General features: G+C 37.6%; 1 protein-coding gene across 1 annotated transcript in view; it reads right to left on the bottom strand.

The window, feature by feature from the left end:
* Positions 1-26,340, bottom strand: part of MANBA (mannosidase beta) — a 121,745-nt gene that overhangs the window by 60,943 nt on the left and 34,462 nt on the right. Inside the window, exons 6-7 of the mRNA XM_090266350.1 lie at positions 21,695-21,870; positions 15,148-15,258 (exon numbers count right to left, since the gene is read on the bottom strand). Coding sequence (XP_090122476.1) covers positions 15,148-15,258; positions 21,695-21,870 — 287 coding nt within the window. The remainder of the gene's footprint in view (positions 1-15,147; positions 15,259-21,694; positions 21,871-26,340) is intronic.

The following is a 26,340-nucleotide window of genomic DNA, read 5'->3' on the forward strand; positions in this document are numbered from 1 at the left end:
ACACAAAGATAAGTTTGGCAGAGATTCATAAAAATCCCATTTCACATTCAATTCCCCAAAATGCAATAGTAGCCATGCCTTTGTTTCTTTGAGATCCATTCAAACTGCTTACAATGCCTCTAGGGTTGAAAATTTTCCACGACTCAATCATTTCTTCTGAAAAATCAGGGGAAAAAAAATGGCTGAATGATAGTGAACAAGACATCATTTGAGCCACTGCATTAGAACAAGCATCCAGTTCTTCATGAACATGACTAGGGTACTGAACATTGCTATTTTAATTTCTCTGGGCAATGTGAGAGCAGCATTTTTTGTTGTTTCTCTTGTCACTCTGCTTCAAAATTTGGTTCTTTTTTCCTACATAAATGTCCATTTCCTTACATTTTGTTGTTGCACAGTAAATAGACTTCATAAAAATTTCTGTCCACTTATCTTCAGAGCTTTAAAGCTTGGTATTTCACTGTACAGTACATTTTCAGGGCAGGTTCTGGCTATCTGCAAATATGTTTGTATCAAATTACCTCATCTAAAATTCTACACAAGGAAAAAATCTGCACTAACATAGAGGACAAAACCTGAGCTGATTCACGTGTCCACATTTTCTTTGGATCACACATATTTCAAAGTTGAGATTACCTTTTTGAAATTTAGCTTTATTCTGCCCTAGCTTTATAATGAACATTCCATCTTGTGCACGTTTTTCAAATAATGAGATAAGATTAAAAAGAATGAATAACATTTTTCCAAAAGTCTAGAAAACGTCACAGATGAACAAATGTTTCCAAAATACCAAATTCCACAAGTTTCAAAGAATGATTTTCAGGAGGCAAAAGTAACACTTGGGATTAATCTCTGATTTTTGTACGCACTCCTCTGTGAATAGGCCTTATATGCAGCTCTGGTAGCACTGACCACAACAGAGATTTACGAAGCAATGATCCGTTTGTTTCAGGATATCGCCTATGAGTTTGCCAGCAGTCCTTTCAAAACTATGAGAATAACTACCACCTTCTACATGAACATCTCTAAATAACTCACATATTTGATCTCTGTAGGAAACATCTGGAGTGCTATTAAAAAGAATTCCAGGGAGATCCAAGAAGGAAGCAAAGTAGGTAGAAGTTACACTTTGAAATTACAACCAAATTATAGAACAATCAACATGAATAACCAACTGAAGAGTAGCTAAGCAGATGCCTTACAACCGAAGATTTATGGAAGAAACCACATCAAGACTGGCAGGAAGGGCGGAAACATGAGAAGGGCTGGCCCCACAGCCACAGGGAAGGCTCTCAAGGAGGTCTGGGAAGACTCAGAGGGTGTCAGAAACTGGGAGAGACAGAGTCGGGTGGCACTGGAACAAGAGCCATTTTTTCACTGTGTACCCAACCACCACCACCATTCCTATGCAAAGCCCTCCCTCCACACAGCCAAATCTTAATCTCTTTTAGGCTCATGAACTCTACTGGCCTCACCCTATTGACTCCCTGAGACCCTGCCCCACCACAAATGTCCACTGACCCAGGCAGGTGGTGGCTGGCCTAGATGTACACTGAGACTTCTGCTGACTGGCCTCAGACCAAGCACTAGCACCAAGTTTGAATCTGTATCAACCTGGTGAACACCACTCTCCGTCCTGGCAACTCACTGTGAAACTACCTCATGCAACTCATGTACCGCAGTCTCTTTCACTGAATGAGCCTAACAGGCAGCTGGCAGGCAGAGGCAGACCTCAGGGATCCTTTCAGGCTTTTGCTGTCCTGTATAAGGCTCAGTATTGGTGGAAGCCGGCCTTATGACACAGCCTGGCCCTCCCACATGTAACAAGGCCCAACAGGGGCAGCCATCAACTACGGATCACTCTGTAGCTCCTAATAGGTAGCCCAGGGTTAGTCAAAGACGCCATCTGACATTGACGTGCACCAGAGTTTTCCCATGAAGCTCCAAAAGCAACATACCCAGTGGTGGGCTTCACACCACATCAGAGCACAACCCAGTTAACTCCACAAGCAACACAGCCAAAGCGAGATCTTGGCAGACATGAGAAACTGCTGGGGCAAATTCTGCTTTGTGGGGTCAACACCCAAAAAGCAGCTCACACACTGCAGTCAAGATCAATCCTCACAATCATCCAGCCTGTAGATCAAGCCACCCACAATAAGCCAACAGCAATCAAGACACAACTACAACAGGAGGGCTCACAATAATGCACGCCAGGAACATGCTGGAGGACCAACCACAGGTGATCATGGAGACTGTGCCACTGACCCCACAGGACACCTACTCCATAAGGCCACCATACCAAGTGGAAGACATAGCAGATCTACCTAATATACAGAAACAAATACATAGAGTCAGCCAGAATAAAGAGACAAAAAAACAACCCCCAAATGAAAGAACAGAAGAAAGCCCCAGAGAGAGAACTAAATAAAATGCAGACAAGCAATCTACCATATTCAGAGTTCAAAACAATGGTTATGAGAATGCTCAACAAACTAAGAAGAATGGATGAACTCAGTGAGAACCTAAATAGCAAGCATAAAAAGGGACATAGTAACCATAAAAAGGAACCAGACAGAAATGAAGAATATAATGCCTGAAATGAAGAATACACTGGAAGGAATAAACAGATTAGACCAAACAGAGGACTGAATCAGCAATTTGGAAGATAAGGTAGTGGAAAATACACAATCAGAACAGCAAAAAGGAAAAAAAAAAATCAAAAAAAAAAAAAAAAGAGAGAGAGAATAGCTTAAGGGACATCTAAGACAACATCAAGCATAACAATATCTATATCATTGGGGTACCAGAAGGAGAAGAGAGAGCACAAGGGATTAAAAACCTATCTGAAGAAATGATGACTGAAAACTACCCTAACCTGGTGGGGGTAAAAAGACACAAAAGTTCAGGAAGCCCAGAGAGTCCCAAACAAGATAAACCCAAAGAGGCCCACACAAACACATATCATCATTGAAAAGCCAAAGGTTAGAGATAAAGAAAATCTTAAAAGCAGCAAGAGAAATGCAGAGAGTTACCTACAAGGGAGATCCCATAAGCTGTCAGCTGATTTCTCAACAGAAACATTTCAGGCTAGAGGTATTGGCATGAAATATTCAAAGTAAGAGGGAGCAAGGACCTACAACCAAGATTACTATACCCAACAAGGCTACCATTTAAAATTTTAGCAGCAGAACAGAGTATTTTAAAACTAATAATATGGCTGAAATAAAATGTGCATTAACCTGCATTGGTTAAAAATAAATAAATAAAATAAAATAAAATTGAAGGAAAGATAAAGAGCTTCCCAGACAAGAAAAAGCTGGAAGAGTTTTGTCACCACCAAACCAGTATTACAAGAAATGTTGAAGAAAATTCTTTAAGAAAAAAAGAAAAAAGGAGGTACATAAATATGTATAGCAAAATGGCAATAAATACATACCTATCAATAATCACTTCAAATGTAAAAAATATTAAATACTCCCATCTAAAGACATAGGATTGCTGAATGGATAAGAAAATAAGACCCATATGTATATTCTGTCTACAAGAGACCCACTTCAAATTGAAAGACATACACAGACTAGATATTTCCTAAAGGGATGAAAAAAGATATTTCATGCAAATGGAAAAAATAAGTTCTGGGGTAGCAACACTAATATTAGACAAAACAGGCTCTAAAGCAAAGGCTATATAATAAGAGACAAAGAGCTACATTCGTCGTCGTCGGCAGCCGTCCGTCTCGAGAGACGATGGTGTAGCTTCTTAAGAGTCTATCTGCACTGCCGAGAATGGCTGTGCAGTTCGACTCGGGAGTGACATGGTATCTGTCTCCTCTCGTGTTGAATCGACATCTTGCGATGACGCTGGAGTGTCCTCTCCAGTGAAGCTGAAGCTACAGAGCCTGGGCAGGGTGATATGGAGGGTCTGCTGTTGCCCATGCAGCAGACCCACCCTCTCTTCGCAGCTGAAGGGTCCAAGGGAAAGACGGAGTCAATACAGCTTGGCTTCAGGTGCGCCGCAGGAGTTGCCGGTGTTGACTACAACGTCAAACCGCCTTAGGGACTCCGGCTCCGGATTTTCTGTCGGGGTTTACTCCCTTAGAGTAAAGAGCTACATTACATAATGATAAAGGGATCAATGTAACAAAAGGATATAACTCTTGTGAACCTTTATGCACCCAACATAGAAGCACCTAAATATATATATATATATATATATGTATATATATATATATATATATATATATAGCAAATCTTAATGTCCATAGGGAGATTGACAGTAAATGCACTCAGAGTAGAAGACTTTAACACCCTATTGACATCAATGAATAGATCTTTCAGACAGAAAATCAACAACAACAACAACAACAAAAAACAGTCTTAAATGACACACTAAGATAAAGCAAAAGATCAGATGGGTATTTAGAGATATTTAGAGAGCATTTTCCCCCCTCCCCCAAAGCAGCAAAATATACATTCTTTTAAAATGCACACATTTTCCAGTATAGACCACATGTTAGACCACAAAACAAGTCTAAATAAATTTAAGAAGACTGAAATCACAACAGGTATCTTCTGACCACAATGGTGTGAAACTAAAAATCAATTACAAGAAGAAAACTAAAAAGCATACCAACACATGGAAGCTAAATTACATGTTATTAAACAATTCCATTTACACAGAGCAACTTTTGCTACTACCACTTACACACAAGACTTTTTCTTTTGTTTAAAAATCAAGTTGTTTCCCAAACTGATAATGCTGACTTTCCCAGACTCATACTCTAAGGTCCCTCTTGAAATAACTTTTGTGTGAGAGAATTTATATCCCAATACTTATCTTTTATTTTTTAATTACATTTTTAAGTGCCTGTTGATTTCTCAAGTACCTCCCCTCCTACTTAAACTATTTGTTCCACAGTCACTGCTTTCAACAACAAAACAAAAATTCAGTCATCAAGCCATTCTTCCATGTTCACAAGGAAGCGTAATCAGCAACTGCCCCTCCCCACAGTGCCCACATCCTTTTTCTGATCCAGTACATCTCTGCTACATGGACTACATCCCAAATCTATAACTTCCCCAAGGCCTTTTGTTTAAGGCAACTATGCTACTGTCTTGGGACATCCTCAGAAAACAAAACATTAAAATTTCAATGAGAGAGAGAGACAAGAAAGATATAAAACTAAAGCAAAATGGATTTCAATGAGATATTTTAAAAATAGGGATATTTTTGCATAAAGCAAGCCCAGGATAACAAGGAAACCATCAGGATACAAGAGCCGTAGAGGTGAGATAAGGAGGGACCACTGATGAGAAAATCAAGTTCCCTCTGACACAACACTGTGAGCGTGTGGAGTGAAGGGGAAATAGAGCCACTCTGGAAGGCAGTTTAGCATCCTCTCTAAAAGCTGAACCTATGCACACCCTGTGAGCCACCAATTCCACTTCCAGCATAAATATTGTATGTACTCCAAAAGTCACACCAATAATTCTCATAGCAACATTATTCTGAATAGCAAAGACTGGAAACTACCCAAATTGCAACAGCAGTGTGTGTAATACAAGGAAATATTAAACAGCAATGTAAATAAACATAGTAGAGTTATACATAATGACATATTTAAGTGTCACAAATTTAATGTTGAGCCAAATTAGCCACAAAAGAATATATACTACACGGTTTCATGCATGTAAAGTTTAAAAACAGTCAAAAACATTCCTAGGAGAAATGAATAGTGACTGGGGAGCCTCACGAGGAGCGGGGGCTACTGAGGTTCTATTGTAGCAATGCTCTCTTTCTTGATCAGGATGACAGTTACATGAGTGCTCATTTTGTGATCATTCGTTAAGCGTGTCTGCTATGCTCTGTGTACTTTTCTATGTGTTATACTTCACAATAAATAAAGAATAAAAAGAAATCCCAGTCTGACACATTCCCACCAAATAAAGGCTGGAAAGAAATAAAACTAAAAGTCTCCTGCCAAGACACAGATAATGATGGCAAGCAGCAAATTTCTTGCTTGCTGAAACACTGGCATATCTGAAATCATCTTGGAACACGAAGAAATTGAGGACTGGTAAGAAAATGAATTCCCTGAAAGGGTGAATTAGATATTCTCTCTCTCACCAAATTAGGCATTAATCTATACTTTTTATCTAAATATCAAAGCAAACACTAATTCCTGAAACTTGCAAACAAGTTTAGAATTTTACATCATTCTGGTGTCTTCTGGGGAGGCAAGAGATCATTCAGTCCAACTTCTACCACCCCAATCAGATGGATATAAAATCTATTAAAAATTCCACTGCACATGAATTGTGAGACACCTGTTACCCACACTGGTATAAACAACCTTGACTCTCTCACCTCACAGCCTCTCCCAGGAGTAACCTCAGTCTCATATGCTCCACTTTCAGCTCACTTCCTCCTCCACGCCCATCCTACTACGGATGAATGAAAAAATGTCATAAATAACAACTTAAAGGATTAGCAAACATGCCCTCAGCTCTCCTTGAAGCTAAGTTATCTTATTCCTTTGTCTTCACTTCCTTTATTCATGGCCATGGCTCTCCTCTGAACCTTCTAAGGAGCAGAATGCAAAGCTGACTAAACAGGCTAAATAAAATAGTACCTTAAAATTTTTACATGATATACAATTATTGCTCCCATAACATTTCAGAAATAAAAAGATCATTTCAAAAACTATAATAGAGAAGGATACTAGGTAGTGTTAAACTCAAGCCTTTATCATCCAAGGGATTTACTTAGGATGTATACAAGCAGGGTAGGCAGAAAGCCCAGAAAACAATTTCAAAATGAGCCACATCCCTATGACATCTTGCAAAACACCATCAAACTAGCCAATCATATCACAATCACAAATCAATAGTTCTCTCATGCTGACTTCACATAAAGAAACAGTTTTCCATCTCGACTGGGCCCTCAGAGCTGCCTCCCAGGCCTATCCTGTTGCCTGAGTCCTTGCTAGCACTTGTTTCCCAGTGGCCATGTCAAGGCTTCGTTTTCCTCAAATGTCTAAACTTGCCCTACACCCCATTACTCTCAGCAGGCAACATTACATCCTCATTCCCAGGAAAGAAAAAAGTGATCTGACCAGAACTCCCTAAACTTTCTCAGGTTCGCTTTTTCCGCCTCAACTCCATTGAAAGAAGTTTGCCAATTCCCACAGAAAGAAAATATACCTTAAGTGGTCCTAGAGATCTTCAGAATCACCACCATGCACCAGCTCTGTCCTTTTGTCCCTGTGACAACAAAAACAGAGCTCATCATCTCATAGGGAACCCATCCTCCCCTGCCTTATCAGGGACCTTGCCCTCTCTACAATCTATTTTGAGCTGTGTTCAGTCTTTCCCTGTCTACTGTCCCTTTCCCGTCAGGATTTTGTTGCATTGCTTTTCATTTCTTAACGCTGTCCTATTTTGTGTTGAAATAATTGCAAACTTATAGAAAATATGCAATTATAGTACAAAGAATTCCCGAATGCCTTTCATGCAGAGATCACATCCAAGTTTTGTCAGTTGCTCAATGACATTGTTTATGGCCAAAAAAAAAAAAAAAAATAGGCACTGCACCCAGCTGTTACATCTCTCTAGTCTCTTTCGCTGTAGAACATTCCTCAGTTTTTCCTTAACATTTTTAAAGATCACAGCAGATTGAATTAGATTTGAAGATTTTCACTAATGGAGCTCAGTTTGGGATTGTCTGATGCTTCCTCGTGATTAGATCCAGGTTATCTGTTTTGGCAGGACCAGCACAGATGGGATGCTGGATTCTTTCTGTCGCAGCTTGACAGGTGGACACCATGTCATTTTGTCTTGTTGGTGGTGATAAGCTTAATCACTTAATCAGGATGGTGTCTGCTGGGTTTCTCCCCTGTATTTTTTCTCCATTATAATTAATAACTATTTTGTTGAGAGATGTCTTAATCTATATAAATGTCCCATATTTTATGCCACTTTATAGCATCCATTCGTATTTCTTGCCTGAATTACTTGTAACTATGGTAGTTATCAAATAATTTTTATTCTAGTTATATTGTTTCTTCTACATTTATTAATTGGCATTCCACTTTAAGGAGTAACTTTCCTTTTTCTCATTTACTTATGGATTTATTTGTTATCAGTGTGCACCCAAGGGTTATTATGTTAAATGGGTTATAATCCTTTACTACCACTGTTTATTTTAGTGCTGAAATTCTCTCATATTTGGCCATTGGAAGCACATTAAACTGACTCCTGTGTCCTTTTGACCTGGTCCATCATTCTTGAGAACCTTCTTAACTTTCTAGGCACCAAGATACTCTAGGCTCAGCCGCCAAATCAGTCATTTCCCCAAAGAAAATATGCAAATGATAGTACAAAGAATTCCTCTTAGTAGAGAGTGGTCTTTAAAAACCAAGATTTGAACACTATCTCTGAGCATTGCTACTGAGTGCCACTGTTCCAGGCCCTGTGGAAAGGCCTGGAAAGGGCTATACATTTACATCTATATTTATTTCTATATCTATCTACATATATTAAAAATCATGAGTTCACTCTATTAGATCAAATTCCAATCCATTCTAGCATTCTCCCTATCTTATCTGTATACCACCTTTCTCCATTTAAGAAAAAACTGGCTCTCAGTACTTTAATATACTTGCACAGTCCCCTATATCGTAGCAGATCTCCTGACGCCAACCAGCCATCATCACCACCTGGTTCAGGTGTGGTTCTCATCAAACATTCTTCAGGAGTTGCCTGTGCTGATCTCCATTCTGGTCAAGGTCTCCAGTCAACTCCCTGTTGCCAAATCTAACAGATCTTTCTCACTCCTTTTCTAACTTGAGCTTCCTGCACCATTTTACACTCTTTGAACATTCCCTATTTTAAAATACTCTCTTCTTCTGGCTTCTGCAACCTCTACTCAAGCTGGTTTTCTTTCTCGTTGGCCATTCCTTCTTAGATTCCTTTATGTGCTTATTTTCTCCTCCCATGATTAATTATTATGATTCCCAGAGCTAGCTCATCCCTTCCCATGTCTGAAATTATCTATATTCTGTTGACTTAACACATCTATAGCTTCAACCTATATGTAATTCCTGAGCTCCAAACCTATATAATGAAATGCCATCAAATATTATTCCTTGGGGATCTCTCAGTCACTCCACATAAAACACATCTAACACGGAAATAATTTCCACCCTATCACACTCCTCTAACCTGCTCTTCTTTCTGAGTACTTGAACTGAAAGAACAGGATTGCCAACTGTTCAGTGGCTCAAACCATTTAAGAACCATTCTTAACTCATTCTCCTCTTCCATCCCCACAGCACCAAGCCTGATGGTATTACCTTCTAATCCTCCAGTATCTGTCCTTAGCAATTCTATAGACCAAGCAATTATCATCTTGTGTCTGAATTACCACCATCAGCTTCTAACTGGCCTCCCACTATTGTCATTTCTCCAATCTTAACTACACAACTTTGTAAAACAAATATAATCATTGCTCACTCCCTATAACCCTTCAAAGAATTCCCATTGTCCTCAGGACAGCCTAGTTCCTTCATGTGGCTTACAAGGCCCTGCATGATCCTGCCCTAGCCTACCTTTACAACATCATTCCTTGTTCAAACTCAAACTGGTCATTGCCATTTCTTTCACCTTCACAAACGCACAATACTTCAATACTTCTTTGAGTCTCTGGGCCTTGACATATTCTTGTCCCTCTGACTTTGCTACATTGCTTGGTCAAATTCTACATATCCCTCAGGACACAGACATCACCTTCTCTGGGAATCTTCCAAGAATGCCTCTGCTCTGTGTTTCCACAGTACTCTATATTTCTCTAGAATAAAGTGCTTGTCACACTTTATTGCAACTGCTTGTTTAATATTTAATTTCCCAACCAAATTATTAGCTTTTTTGTGATCTCAGAGAGAACTAGAAGTAGTGTCTTATGCACTGCTCTATCACCAAAGCCTAGCACAGGAGCTAAAACACATTAGATCTCCCTAAGTATTTAGGGAACAAGTGAGCCTCAAAAATAACAAACTCTACAGCAACCACAGCCAAGGGGCACATTTCACAAACATGCATTAACACAAGGCATGGGGCAATATGTCTTTCTTCACTCCTGTTGCTGGTCAAATAATGGCATTTGAATAGGATGCACCCAAATAACCTGAATGAAAAAAAACCATTTCCCACAAACAAGCATAGAAGTTCCCCTTCTTTCTCTGTAGTAAGTTGGAATGACTCATTATTTTTTACACTTTTATGAAGGTTACACACAATTCATCATGTGAGAGAGCCAAAAGGTTTAGACTAAGAGTAAATGTGTAGGCTCTTTAGGCAGCTCCGGAATATTCTCCCTATATATGATATGGACACACACATACTCACAATGTCCCAGAAAATATAGAACATGATTTAAAAAGGAAAAATAGAAAATGAATCCCTGAAGGGTATGTCTGACGCACAACAGAGGCAATATGAAATGTGAGAGGGAACACCGGAGTACAACCCCAGCCAACTATACACACACCAAAGTTTGATGTTCAAGGAAGAAGGAAATCTATGAAGGAGATGAATATCACTACTACTTATTATATACAATTATAAGTCAGACCCAAGTTACCACATCTTTACAGTCTAATTTTACACATAAGGAAATGGTGTGTGAAGGACTAAAGAAGTAACCTACAGCTAATAAATACCAAAATGTTGTTCTTCCCAATCTTTAATGCTGTATCCCAAACCAGGCAGAAGCCGGTTATTTCTTTAGACTAAAGTCAAAATTTTCAATATCCTCTAGCTGTTACCATATAGCTTATTTGTGGATTTAGAGGCAAAACAGCTGGTTGTGCCTTCAGGGGGAAACACTTTTACTGTTTTTTTAAAAACATCAGTCCTGGTGGATGGTGGAGAGGAGGGAAGACTGGTCGTTCTCTGCAGGTACTTGGACAGCATTACTTTGGAGGACAGGGGCTACTTTCCCCCACTGTCCTCTCTAGATAGCTCCATTCCAATTCTGGCTCAATTTTACGATTTTTAAAGTGACATGGAGAGGCAATTTTACGTACAATGACCTACAAGATGTATTATTCTAAAAGCAGAACTCAAGTACATTGTTTAGAAGAAGGGATTCTGAAGCTTGGCTATCATTTTGCCCTTCCCAATCAGAAAGGCTGAGGATACAAAGCCCACAATGAGAGAGGGAACTGAGGAAACTATGCTCAATGCTAAGAACTTTAATCCCCTGCTTCCACTAGACTCCCTGAATGGTAATGACCAGTCTTACACTCCCCAGGCAAGAGGCAATGTCCTCACTGGCAAAGCCAAACAAATACACACATGCACACCACACACACAACATCTATAGCAACTGACATGTGGGCATCACCCCATGACGAAGTTGGTTTTCAACTGAATACCGACTCTGAAGCTCATATGGGGCTTCTCATCTGCATGTCTGTGCCTTAATCTTCAGCATGAATGCACACCAAGAATAAATGGACATTCAAGGAAAGTCTCTAATGGGAGAAACAGAGACCAAAACAAATAAAAGTAATAAAGGAATGTGGAAAACAAAAACAATGCAGAGAAGAAAATATTTTTATTAATAACATTCTAAGAAAAACAGAAGATATTATAATCATAAAATACAAACAGGATACAATTTTTTAAATAAAATAAAAACTTTTTAGAAAAATTTTAAGGGATAAAAATAAAATACTTAATTTTAAAAACTGAATATACAATCAAATAAATCTCTCAGAGAATAAAACAAAAAAATAAGATGCACAATAGAAAAGAAAATCTAAGAATATTGTTCAGTCCAGATGACCCAGACTGGTTAATAGTTGTACAAGAAAAAAAAAAAGATAATGAAAAATTACTTTAAAAAATACAACAAATTTCCAGATTGAGTTTCTACATCAGAAGAGTTCACAAGATGATGAGCAAAACAACAAAAATCTACTCATTACCCAAGTTTCAAATTTTAGATTATCAGAGATAAAGAAATCCTAAAGGTTTCCAGACGCAAACAAAAACAGTTCTATACAAGAAAGCAGAAGTCAGTATGTAAGCATATTTCAAAACAAAAATACTACAAACTAAAAGATAATGAAGTGATGACTTCAAAATTCTGAAGGAAATAAATTCCAGCCTAGACTTCTAAACATAGCCAACTACAGAGTAACTGTGAAGAAAAACTTTATATATTTGCATATTTACAAGTTTTCAAAATGTCATTTGCTACATACCCATCCTCAGAAATCGATTGAAAAAAGTGTTCACCAAAAGTGTAAAGTCAAGAAAGAAAAAGAGAAACATGGGTCCATAAAGCAGGGTTCCATGTTTAAACTAGGAGAAAGATGAAGGACATGCCTAAAATTCCTAGAAAACTGATGAAGGCAATTCTTATAACGATAATTTTTAAAAGTTCCAAGACAACAGTTAAGTATTAATAGAAGGTATAGAGAGTAACCAAACAAGATCAGGGAAATGAAAAGATGGCCCTAGGAGAGTTTCAAGAAATAACAAAAATTAAAAGAATAATAACACTAATAATAAACAATGGAGAGATTACCTAATGACTATGGCTATATTTAAACATATTTCATTAGAGCACAACCCAAACACCTCCGCAAGCCACAGAGGGAAGTGGTTGCTGGCCAGGATTCACAACCAGTCCTACCAGCTGTCTGGATTAGGTAAATATCTTCCACTGACCTGCTGCCAGCAATAAAGACTCATCTACAAGAGGAAAGAGTACTTAGCCCACATAAAGGCCTCACCTTGAATACACATTGTGTGAGATAGGGGAGGGTGTGCCACTGGACCTTGAAGGACACCTACTACATTAGGCCACACTACCAAGACATAAATCAAAGCAGTTCAACCTAATACATACAAACAAACACAAAATGAGGAGACAAAGAGACATGGCCCAAATGAAAGAACAGAACTCCAGAAAAATAACTAAACAAAATGGAGATAAGCAATCTATCAGATGCAGAGTTCAAAACACTGGTTATAAGGATGCTCAAGGAACTCAGCTGGGTACTTCAACAGCATAAAAAAGACCAAGGCAGAAATGAAAAATATACTAATTGAAATAAAAAACAATTTACAGGGAATCAACAATGGAGTAGATGAAGCCAAGAATCAAATCAATGATTTGGAACATAAGGAATAAAACAACATCCAATTAGTACAACAAGAAGAAAAAATAATCCAAAAAATTGCGGATAGTGTAAGGAGCCTCTGAGACAACTTCCAATTTTCCAACATTCACATTATAGGGTGCCAAATGGAGAAGATAAAGAACAAGAAATTGGAAACCTATTTGAAAATATAATGAAAGAAAACTTCCCTAATTTGGTGAAGGAAATAGACATACAAGTCCAGGAAGCGCAGAGTCCCAAACAAGATGTATATAAAAACAATCACAGCAAGACACATCATAATTAAAATGCCAAAGGTTAAAGATAAAGAGAGAATCTTAAAAGGAGCAAGAGAAAAGCAGTTTGTTACCTACAGAGGAATTCCCAGGAGACTGTCAGCTGATTTCTCAAAAGAAACTTTGCAGGCTAGAAGGGATTAGCAAGAAGTATTCCACCCTGGCTGGTGTGGCTCAGTGAATTGAGTGCCAGCCTGAGAACCAAAGGGTCGCTGGTGCAATTCCCAGTCAGGGCACATTCCTGGGTTGCGGGCCAGGTCCCCAGTTGAGGGCATGCAAGAGGCAGCCACACATTGATGTTTCTCTCCCTCTCTTTCTCCCTCCCTTCCCCGCTCTCTAAAAATAAATAAATAAAATCTTTTAAAAAAAGAAAAGAAGTATGCAAAGTGATGAAAAGCAGGGATTATAACCTAGATTGCTCTATCCAGCAAAGCTATCATTTAGAATCAAAGGGCAGATAAAGAGCTATCCAGACAAGGTAAAAAAAACTAAAAGAGTTCATTTTCACTAAGCCATTATTATATGAAATGTTAAAGGGACTTATTTAGGAAAAACAAGATCAAAGCTATGAACATCGAAATGGCAATAAATACATAACTATTAACAATTGAATTTAAAAAACAAACTGAGCAAACAAGCAGAACAGAAACAGAATCATAGATATTGAGAACATTGTGATAGTGGCCAGTGGGAAAGGGAGTCCAGGGGTAATGGGGGAAAAGGTGAAGGGATTAAGAAGTACAAATTGGTAGTTACGGAATAGGCAGGGGGATGTTAAGAGCAATTATAGGAAATGGAGAAGTCAAATAACTTATATGCTTGACCCATGGACATGAACAAACGAGGAGGAATTACCTGAGGGAGTGGAGGTTGCTGGGGGAGGGGGGCAAAGGGGGAAAATTGGGACAACTATAATAACATAATCAATAAAAAATAAAATAAAATTATACATATGTATTACTTTGATGTAAAGTAGAATTTTAAAACAGCAGAAAAATATTTATAAATAAAAATAATTCTAGACTATCGAGGTGATCACTTTATAAATTATATAAATTTCTATTCACTATGTTGTATACCTGAAACTAATGCAATATTGTATGTCAACTGTAGTTGAAAAAGGTTTTAATTTTTTTTTAATTAAATTATATAAATTTACAATTTTAAATTATATTAAAAACAAAAATAATATGTAAAGTCTTATCCATTTAAAAATATAAATATAGTGGGGTGGTGGAGGTAGAAGAAGGTATGAGGGGATAAACTGTGATGGAAAAAAATAACATAAAAGAAAAAATAAGAAAGAAAAATAAATAAAAATGTAAATATAGCAAGACCTCAAATAACATTTTGTTCAACACCATTTCACTGTAATACTTGATGAGCTGCCATAGGAACTTACCGGTAACTCTTGTTTTTATCAATTAGCCTCTTATAAAACTGAATTCATTATACATTGTTTCACTTAAGTCACATAACCTATCAACAATGTTAGTGAGGTCTTACTGTATACACACATACACATTTAGTAACAGCCCATAACTATTATTAGTGATTATCTCTGAGTGGTGGGGTTACAGGAATTTTGTTGGTTTCTTTTTTTTACGCAAAGATCTGTATTGTTATTTTAACAAAAAATAAACCTTTTTCATAAAATATTTTAAAGTATTTGCTTACCTTCATTGATTTTTGAATGTTTAAGCCTTTATCCAGTTTAAAAAGAATAGTCATGCTATACCCGGTCTGGTTTCCATGTCCATGAGGCCACCAAGTTTCTACAGTAATATTCTTTTAAGAAATAATAAAAGTTATTCTAAGTGAACTGTGGCATATTTTCAGCAAAATAATATACTGATTCAGAGCACTATATTAAATTCTCAGAGAAATTCTAGGTTTTAAAACAATATAAATCTCTCTCCCTATAGTATGCCAAATTATACCAATCCATAAATAATATTTAAAATTCAACATGCTAGGAGTTTAGCATGGATTAATATATCAAAAGGGGAAAAAAACAAAATCACATGAATGTTCAGAAAAACAACTCTTCCTATTTCTATCACTCAAGCTTATATTTATTCTACAGTCTTAACATTTAGAATTGGACTTTGAAGTTAACTCTTCTTTTAAGCCCAGAACTAGAAATTGTTTTAAGTTATTACTTTATCTGAACAGTTACTGAATTTTCTTTTTCTTTTTCTTTTTTTTTTTTTTTTTTGGTTTTTCAATTACAGTTGTCCCCTTTTCCCCCAATTTCTCTTCCCCACCCAACACACCCCCTCTCCCGCAATCATATCCCTCCCCGTTGTCCATGTCCATGAGTCATTTATACGGGTTCTTTGACTAAACCCTTCCCTTACTTATCCCCCTTCTCTGCCTCCCCCCTCCCCCCTATTGATTGCTATTCTACTCTTTGTTCTATTTAGTTCCTTTGTTTGTGTTGTTCTTTAGTTTCCTGTATTAGGTGATATCATATGGTATTTTCCTTTCTTTGCCTGGCTTATTTCACTAAGCATAATTCTCTCCAGTTCCATCCATGTTGTCGCAAATGGCAGGAGTTCCTTCTTTCTCTCTGCTGCATAGTATTCAATTGTGTAAATGTACCACAGTTTTTTGATCCACTCATCTATAGATGGGCACTTAGGTTGTTTCCAGCACTTAGCTATTGTCAACAGTGCTGCAATGAACATAGGGGTGCATAAGTTCTTTTGAATTGGTGTTTCAAGATTCTTCGGGTATAATCCTAGTAGTGGAGTCGCTGGTTCAAAAGGCAGTTCCATTTTTAATCTTTTGAGGTAATTCCATACTGTTCTCCATAGTGGCTGCACCAGTCTACATTCCCACCAACAGTGCAGTAGGGTTCCCGTTTCTCCACATCCTCGCCAGCACTTGTTGTTTATTGATTTGTTGATGATGGCCATTCTGACTGGTGTAAAATGGTATCTCATTGTAGTTTTTATTTGCATCTCCCTGATGGCTAATGATGTTGAGCATTTTTTCATGTGTTTATGGACCTTCTGTATGTCCTCTTCGGAGAAGTGTTTGTTCAGGTCCTTTGCCCATTTTTTAACTGGGTTGTTTGTTTTCTTGATGTTGAGTCGTATCAGCTCTTTATATATTTTGGAAATCAGTCCCCTGTCTGTGATGTCATTGGCAAATATGTTTTCCCACATGGTTGGTTTCCTTTTCATCTTGCTGATGTTTTCTTTTGCTGAGCAGAAACTCTTTAGTTTGATGTACTCCCATTTATTTATTTTTTCTTTTATTTCTCTTGCTTTAGGAGATGTATCCGTGAAGAAATTGTTACGTGAGATATCTGATATTTTCTTGCCTATGTTTTCCTCTAGGACTTTTATGGTGTCACGGCTTACATTTAAGTCTTTGATCCCTCTTGAGTTTATTCTCATGTGTGGTGTAAGTTGGTGGTCTAGTTTCATTTTTTTGCGGGTCCCTATCCAGTTCTCCCAGCACCATTTGTTAAAGACACTCTTCTCACTCCATTTTATGTTCCTTCCTCCTTTATCAAATATTAGTTGACCGTATAGTCCTGAATTTATTTCTGGACTCTCTATTCTGTTCCACTGATCTATATGTCTGTTCTTATGCCAGTACCAGACTGTTTTGATTACAGTGGCTTTGTAGTATTGTTTGATATCTGGTGTTGTGATTCCTCCTGCTGTGTTCTTCTGTCTCAAGATTGCTTTTGCTATTCGGGGTCTTTTTTGGTTCCATATGAATTTATGGAGTATTTGTTCTAGGTCTGTGAAATATGTCATTGGTATTTTAATAGGGATTGCATTGAATCTGTAAATTGCTTTGGGTAGTATGGCCATTTTGATGATGTTGATTCTTCCCATCCAAGAACATGGTATTTGCTTCCATTTATTTGTATCTTCCTTAATTTCTTTCTTCAATGTTATGTAATTTTCAGAGTACAGGTCTTTTATCTCTTTGGTTAAGTTTACTCCTAGGTACTTTATTTTTCGTGTTGCTATAGTAAATGGTATTTTCTTTTTTGTTTCTGTCTCTGCTATTTTATTGTTGGTGTACAGAAATGCCTTAGATTTCTGTATATTTATTTTGTACCCTGCGATTTTGCCAAATTCACTTATTATATCGAGTAGTCTTTTAGTGGAGTTTATAGGATTTTCTAGGTATACTATCATGTCATCAGCATATAATGAAAGTTTTACTTCCTCTTTCCCAATTTGGATGCCTTTTATTTCTTTTTCTTGTCTGATTGCTGTGGCTAGGACTTCCAATACTATGTTGAAAAGGAGTGGAGAGAGTGGACAACCTTGTCTAGTTCCTGAGTTCAGGGGGAATGCTTTCAGTTTTTGTCCATTGAGTATGATGTTGGCCTCAGGCTTCTCATATATAGCCTTAATTATGTTAAGGTATGCTCCCTCTATTCCCATTTTGCTGAGTGTTTTCAACATAAATGGGTGTTGTACTTAATCAAATGCTTTTTCTGCATCTATTGATATGATCATGTGATTTTTGTCTTTCATTTTGTTTAGGTGATGTATTATATTTATTGATTTGCAAATATTAAACCATCCTTGCATCCCTGGAATGAAGCCCACTTGATCATGATGTATGATCTTTTTGATGTTTTGCTGGATCCTGTTTGCCAATATTTTATTGAGGATTTTAGCATCTATGTTCATCAGTGATATTGGCCTGTAGTTTTCTTTCTTTGTTGTGTCTTGCCCTGGTTTGGGGATTAGGATAATACTGGCTTCATAGAAAGAGTTTGGGATTTTCCCCTCTTCTTGGATTTTTTGGAACAGTTTGAGGAGGATAGAAGTTAGTTCTTCCCTGAATGTTTTGTAGAATTCGCCTGTGAAGCCATCCAGTCCAGGGCTTTTGTGTTCAGGGAGATTTTGGATTACTGTTTCAATTTCCTTCTTTGTTATTGGTCTATTGAGACTTTCCACTTCTTCTTGATTCAGTTTTGGAAGGTTGTATGTTTCTAGAAATTTGTCCATTTCTTCTAGATTGTCAAATTTCTTGTCATACAGTTGTCTGTAGTAATTTCTAACTATCATTTGTATTTCTGTGGTATCAGTCGTGATTTCTCCTCTTTCATTTCTGATTTTGTTTATTTGGGTCTTCCCTCTTTTTTTCTTGATTAGACTGGCTAGAGGCTTGTCGATTTTGTTTATTTTTTCGAAGAACCAGCTCCTAGTTTTGTTGATCTTTTGGATTGTTTGCTTAGTCTCTATGTCACTTAGTTCTGCTCTGATCTTGATGATTTCGTTCCTTCTTCTTGCCCTAGGCTTTGTTTGTTGTTGTTGTTCTAGTTCTTGTAGCTTTATGGTTAGTTTTTTTATTTGAGATTCTTCTATCCTTTTCAGATATGCCTGTATTTCTATAAACTTCCCTCTCAGGACTGCTTTTGCTGTGTCCCACAGGTTTGGGGCTGTTGTGTGCTCATTATCATTAGTTTCTAGAAATTTCTTGATTTCTTCTTTGATGTCATTGTTAACCCATTCATTATTTAATAGCATGTTATTCAATCTCCATGAGTTTGGGTGTCTTTGATTTTTTCCTCTGAGGTTGATTTCTAGTTTCAAGGCATTGTGATCTGAAAAGATGCTTGATATGATTTCAATTTTCTTGAATTTGTTGAGGCTTGTTTTGTGTTCTATCATGTGGTCTATCTTTGAAAATGTCCCATGTGCATTTGAAAAGAATGTATATTTTGCTTCTTTGGGGTGGAAAGTTCTATATATATCAGTTAGATCCATGTGGTTTAGTGTGTTGTTCAATGCCTGTATATCCTTGGTGTTTCTTTGCTTTGATGATCTGTCTATTGTTGATAATGGAGTGTTGAAGTCCCCTACTATGAGTGTGCTGTTGTTGATATCCTTTTTGTGGTCTTCTAGTATTTGCTTTATGTATTTGGGTGCTCCTATGTTGGGTGCATATATGTTTATCAAAGTCATATCTTCTTGATGGATTGTTCCTTTAAGTATTATGAAATGTCCTTCTTTGTCTCTTTTTATTGTCCTTGCTTTGAAATCCGTTTTGTCTGATATGAGGACTGCTACGTCGGCTTTTTTTTCCGGTCCGTTTGCTTGGAATATTTTTTTATATCCCTTTACTTTCAGTCTGTGTAAATCTTTTGTTTTCAGGTGTGTTTCTTGTAGACAGCAAATATGTGGGTCCTGTTTTCTTATCCATTCCGTTACCCTATGTCTTTTAATTGGAGCATTTAATCCATTTACATTTAAGGTTATTATTGACGTGTACTTATTCATTGCCCTTTGTACCTCTGTTCCTCTCCTCTCTTGTTCTTTTCTTCTTTTTGCTTAGAACACTCCCTTTAGCATCTCTTGCAATGCTGGTTTGGTGGAGATGTATTCTTTCAGTCTTCCTTTGTCTGAGAAACTCCTTATTTCACCTTCTATTTTGAACAAGAGCCTTGCTGGGTAGAGTATTCTTGGTTGTAGGCCTTTGTTTCCATTGCTTGAAATATTTTTGACCATCTTCTTCTGGCTTGTAATGTTTCTGTTGAGAAATCAGTTGATAGCCTTATCGGAGGTCCCTTGTATGTTATTTGCTCTTTTTCTCTTGCTGCTTTTAGGATTCTCTCTTTGCCTTGAAATGTTGCCATTTTAATTATGATGTGCCTTGGAGTGGGTTTTGGGAGGGTCCTCTTCATTGGAACTCTCTGTGCTTCCTGAACTTGTATAACTTTTTCTCTCATCAGGTTCGGAAAATTTTCTGTCACTATTTCTCCTATCAGTTTTTCAATTCCATGTTCCTTTTCTTCTTCTTCTCGTATTCCGATGATCCTTAAATTATTTTTCCTAATGCTATCCTGTAATTCCCTTACATCTTGTTCATATTTTTTCAATCGTTTTTCATTTTGCTGTATTGTCTGGGAGTTTTTCTCTACATTATCTTCTAACTCACTAATCCGATCCTCTGCTTCGTTTAGTCTGCTTTTGACTGATTCTACTGTGTTTTTCAGTTCAGAGATTGCATTCTTAAGTTCTTCCTGGTTCTTGTTAACAGTTTCTATGTCTTTTTTTATGCTGGTGTAGTTCTCTGCAAGTTCCCTGTAATTTTCTTGGAGCTGCTGGTAACTTCCTTGGAGGTTGTCAGAGTTGATTTTAAGGATGTCGAGTATATTGAGCTTCTTTACCACCATTGTTCTGAATTCCATGTCTGACATTTGGGCTATGTCTATTTCATCTATCTCTCTTTCTGAGGATTCCTCTTTTCTCTTCATTGAGGGGTTATTTTTGCGTCTTACCATGTTGGATTCTTTTTGTTTGTTTTTATTTATTTATTTATTTGTTTTTTTGGGGGGGTGGTCTGCTTTGACTTCCCTCCTTTGTGGTGTGAGATTCTTTATCGGAGATCTGGGGGTTCAGTGGTGCAGTCTCTTTGATATCCTGAGCCTGATGTTCTTGAGCTACCCTTTATGTCGTTTGTTTATGCTGTTTGGTTATATTTCAGATGTTCTTTGTTAGGATCTTCCTTCTGGCTTGTTGGTTGAGAGTCACTCTATCCACTTTGTCTTGAGTTCTTTTGTGGATATGCTGTTAAAAACATAAACACACAGCCCAGGCAGGAGACCCACACCCTCAAAAAGTATCCCCCACTCTCTATCACGCTATCGTCAGCCAACGAGCCTGTATTAATATAAATGTAAAGAGATTAGAGCTTTTATACTATAAGCAGTTACTGAATGTTGATTTGCTCCATCCTTTTCCATTCACAATTATCAATTAGATCAATTTTAATAAGGAAAGAGAAATTTTAAAAAGAAAAAAGGTAAAATCTAGCCTGCTTCTACCCATGAAAGATCATGGAATTAGAATTCTGCATGTAGAATAAGCACCAATATTCAAACTAATTTACAAGTACCAAAAATAATCACTGTATTTAAATATAATGCTTAGGATGTATTTTGGATTTAGAATACTACAAATACTGCAGAAAATTAAAATATAATACATCTGGTTCTTGAGAGAAAATGATGCCAAATTTAACATATACATTCCATTTTCTAAATCTTAAGACCTGGGAAAATCATTCCTTAATTTGCACATACAGACACAAAGATGTGAGAAGCTAAAAGTGAAGGAGAAAATGAAAAAAGTGCATTTTCTTTCAAACTCAGACTGTTCATTCTAACCATTTCTTTTGATCAGTAGTGCTTTTCATCTCATATTGCTTTTACTTCTCAGGAAGTACCATCACTCACCTTGTTAATTTTCACAAAGAACTTAAGAATCCTTTCCCCAGGCTGAAGTTCAATGCTATATGTCCACAGTGTTTGCAAGTTAGGGATTTCTACAATCACTTGACCAGAGACTGGCTTTGAGTTGACAACATCAAAAGAAGACTCTATTTCAAGATTCCACTGCTGGGCATGGTTATCTAAGGCATAAAGAGAAAAAGAAAAGAAAAATATATATATTAAAAATATATCAACATTTTCACTGAACTCCTTAGGAGTCACCAAAGAAAAGACCAAAGAAGCCTCTAGTAAGTCCTTCACAAAAGCTGCCATAGTAAAAAGTTCAGCGGAAATTTCTTTTCATCTTCAGTTTATGCCTTTATCCTGGAGAAGAATAATTAAAATTATATACTTTACACATACTCTACTCTAAAAAGTATTACAATCATAAGCCATAAAAACTTTATAAATAGGGCACAAATAGAAAACTGCAAGTGAAAAGATAACAAATTTTTCAAGATTGATAAATGCTTGTTCCTTTCTATAAAGTAAAAAATACTGAGGATTTTAAGCCATATAATAAGGTATAAACTCAGATGTATTTGAATTAGTCAAACATAAAATAATAGAATTATATTTTAATATAGATTGTCTATCCAAGAAATATTTACTAAGAAACTTCCATGTGCTGTGTACTTTGCTAAGTATGGGAATGAAATGGTTGACCGGGATGAACTTGGCCCTACCCTCACAAACTAAGTAAGTCTCTGACACCTAATTACAGAGGGTAAGGGAAGGCCTTTATGAAAAAGAAGTATCTAGCTGAGCCCAGAAGGCTGCTATAGCTAAGTTCAGAGGAAAACAAGTACTCTGGGCACAGCAAAAGCAAGTACGAAGAGCCATGAGTAAGAATGAGCAATGCCATACCTAATAGGGACTTAGGCATTGATGAAACTGGTGAGGGAGACCAGCATGACTGAGGAAGTATGCAAGGTCCAGCTCATGCTGGATCATGTGAGGAGTGTGGCGACTTCACGCTAGATCAATGGGGAGCCATAGCAGGTATTTCATCAGAGAAGATAACAGCATCAAATTGGTATTTAAAAAAATCACTAGGGACCTATCACAGTGATATACCAGGATACAGATGGAAGAAGCAGAGAGAAATGAAATCTCTACCTGTGTAAAAAGGGAAGGAAAGTGTCACTTGGAAAATCTAGGAATGGAGAGGAGGAGAACAAAAGAAAGAGGGAGCAACGCTGAAGAGGAAGATTATGGGGGGAAAAGAAAGGTGAGACTGCTGCCTTAACAGTGGGAATCTGGGAGTGGAGTTTGGGGGTGGGGTAGAAAGTTTCAAGAGGGTTTTGAAGTAGCATTTTAAATTATGTATGTACAATATAATCCCTTCTTCTATCATCCATTTAATATCTCCAGGTTTGGATTTGTGCTTGAGTTTCAGTTTTTAAACAAGACACTATGCCAAAGCAAGCCTTGGGCAAGAGCAAGGCAGAAAAGCAGACCCATGTTTTTTTAGGTTACACAGGAGAAATCAGAGATAAAGTGCCCAAAAAGCCTGGATGGGCAAGGTGTCACAGCTGCCAACGACGGTTCACATTCTTGACTGCCACAAAAGGCAGTGATGATGCACTTCAGTTTGTATGATTCCTGGCAAGAAATTGAGGGAGTGCCTACTAAGTGGCTTCTGTTTTTCCCTCTGAAGAAGAGATGAGAGAAGGCTATTGGCTGAGAAATAGCTTAGGGAACCTTCTCTCCAAATAAGGAGGGGAATGAAAACTTTCCAATTTCATCAACACAAATTTGTGTGTTGATCAATGACCAACGACTTTATAATTGGCATTCCTTCCACACCAGACCTGTTCTAAGGAAGATCATGCCACCTCCCATCACTTGCCTCTTTCATCGGCCAAAAGTGTAGATGGATTTGTGCGCACTGAAGAAAACCTAATCCTGAACTTAAGAACTATTTCTATTTATTAATTGATTCATTCTTAGGAACACAAGTCAATGAGTCCTGAATTAGGTTTGCTTTGATCCAGCCAATTTTTCAGGTTACCTACCCATAGTCCCCATGTTTTTCTAAGACACAGAAAAATATATCAAGATAGCCACACTTTTAGTTAAAGATGCTTTTTTCCTACTAAGTATATACTAAGTCTCTCAGTTTTCCTTTTATGACATTTTTATTGTTTTTTAAACAGTAGCACGTACTCCAATCCAATACATGTTGTTTATTTTCTAAAATATCCCTAAATATTTGACAGCTGCATAATCTTTAGATGCCTATCATATTTCCTCTGAATGCTCTTAAGAAAAAGTAATAGATCACAGCTGCAAAGAATTTACTATGAGCTAGGCATTGTTTAATGCTCTCAACACGTATTAACTCACTGAAACATCACAACATTGCTATAAGGTAAATCCTATTATTATTATCATTATCATATAGATGAGAAAACTGAGGCAGAAAAAAAGTAACTTGCCTAAGAGCTTGGATGTGAACCAAGACAGTCTGAAATAAGAGACTGTACAGTTAGCCTCAGCTTTATGCCATTCTGACCCAAATAATGTCCCCTAAACCATGTCTCAGTGGTGCTCAGGACATTTATAGTGAGGAGGGGGTCTTATTATACAGGGGACACTTTGTTTTCATGATATCAAGCTATGCTAGGTATCAAATATGTCTTTTGCCTAAGTCTTTAACCACAACAGCACAGATTCATAAAAGCTTTGAACTAGAAACATGCTGCTAGATCACATACTCTACTTTACGATGAGTGTTTGGTTTCCAGGCTGGTAAACTATGGTCCTTGGGCCAAATCTGACCCACCTCTTGTTTCATAAATAAAATGTTACTGAAACACTGAATCATGTGCCTCTACCCTCCAAAAAATTATATGTTAAAGCCCTAACTCTGCAATGTGATTGTATCTGGAGACAGGGTTTTTTAGCTGGTAATTAAGTTTAATATGGTCATAAAGGTCACACCCAAATCTGATAGAACTATGGCTTTAATGAAGTGGAAGAGATCTTTCTTTCTTTCCCCACCTGCACCCCACCCACTTGCAGAAAGGCAGCCATCTGCAAGCCAGGATGACAGCGCGTACCACAAACTGAATCAGCTAGCACCTTCATCTTGGACTTCCCAACTTCAATTCAATTTCTGTTGCTGAAATCCCCCAGTCCATGGTCCTTTGTTATGGCCACCCAAGCAAGCTAAGACAACAGCCATGCTCGTTTGTTTACATGTTGTCTTTGGTGGTATTCACACACCAACAGCATAGTTGAGTAATTGCAGTAAAGGCCATGTGACCTTAAGAGCCTAAAATATTTATTACCTGACCCTTTACAGAAAAAGTTTGCTGACCCCTCTGCTAGACTATTTCCAAGAGATCATCCTAATCTTTCTTTAATATCTATGACAAAAACCTCTGCCCTCACAAAACAGGCTTCCTTTTTTTGCTAGCCTTAACTATTGTCAAGTCATTCTTTACACTGATTTGAAATCCACTTTTCTTTAATTTCCACCTAAACATGTAAGTTCTGTCCTCTAGGCATCTCCTACCAACCTGTAACCACCGAGTTCAAGCCAGTTCCTTTGCTGCTGCCTATCACTTCTTCAGCAGGGGCGAATTCACTGCCTATACAGGTCTCTGGTCAAACAGTGCAATTCCCAAAGAGCTGGCAAAATTCCCCAGTCTCTGTTACTTTTAGAAGATGGGAAGTTCTAAAGTAAATTGGCACTCCTCTGGAGCTCATCCTGTTGGCTCCCTTCGGTGCCACTAAATGGAAAAATTAAGGCTGTGGAATTAAAAACTCAATACAAAGATTCACAAGCCTATGGTGTCATCACTTGAGTCACTATACCAACATATTTTGCCCTCTCCTCTTCTTCCAGATAGTTCAGCCCTTTCTTCCAGAAGCCATGGAGAAATTAAGTCTTCAGTAGTTTAAGTTCACAAAGCACATTTAGAGTCTTCAATAATCAATAATTTTCCTGGTATTATCTGTTCACTTCTTTTCACTTGCTAATTTTAAAATATATAACCCTATTTCCTAGTTAAGAAGAGTTCCCTCATAAATTAAGACCCATTTCTTGAATACAGTTTCCTATCCTCTCTCTCCTAAAAATTACCTCTCACCACCCCACCCAGCTCTCCTGAAGTGGAATGCAAGATCATCTCAAAAATCCACAGAGTACTGAGAAGGGGTGGAGGAAAGAAGAAAGACTCTTAAATGACTCAAAATTCCCTCCCATGACTCGCTCCCAACTACACCAAGTTTTACATCTCTCCTCACCCTGACTAATCAACACTGGGCCCAAACAGGACAGGAACTCTTTAACAAAACAGGGTAGACAGGCCAGGCTGACCTGCTCTCTATACAGCTTGAGCTCTTCCCTGGCCTGACAACTCAATGATGTCCTAGCTGCTGTCCTACTCCCTGACAATCGACATTTGTTCCATGTAACCTCAACCAACCAGGTGGCAACCAGCGGATGATAGATGATGTGGTTCTGCCACTGACTCATTTTCAGGTTTTTCCAAAGCTGATTCAGTGAGGTTTCTTTCAAAATAAAAACAAGAACAAACAAAGAAACCACCAAGAGTCTGACTTGAATGGGAATTTGTAGAAAGAATAAGCAACTCCAC

This window comes from Furipterus horrens, unplaced genomic scaffold (assembly GCF_987537825.1).
Source record: "Furipterus horrens unplaced genomic scaffold, mFurHor1.1.pri manual_scaffold_2, whole genome shotgun sequence".
Lineage (NCBI taxonomy): Eukaryota > Metazoa > Chordata > Mammalia > Chiroptera > Furipteridae > Furipterus > Furipterus horrens.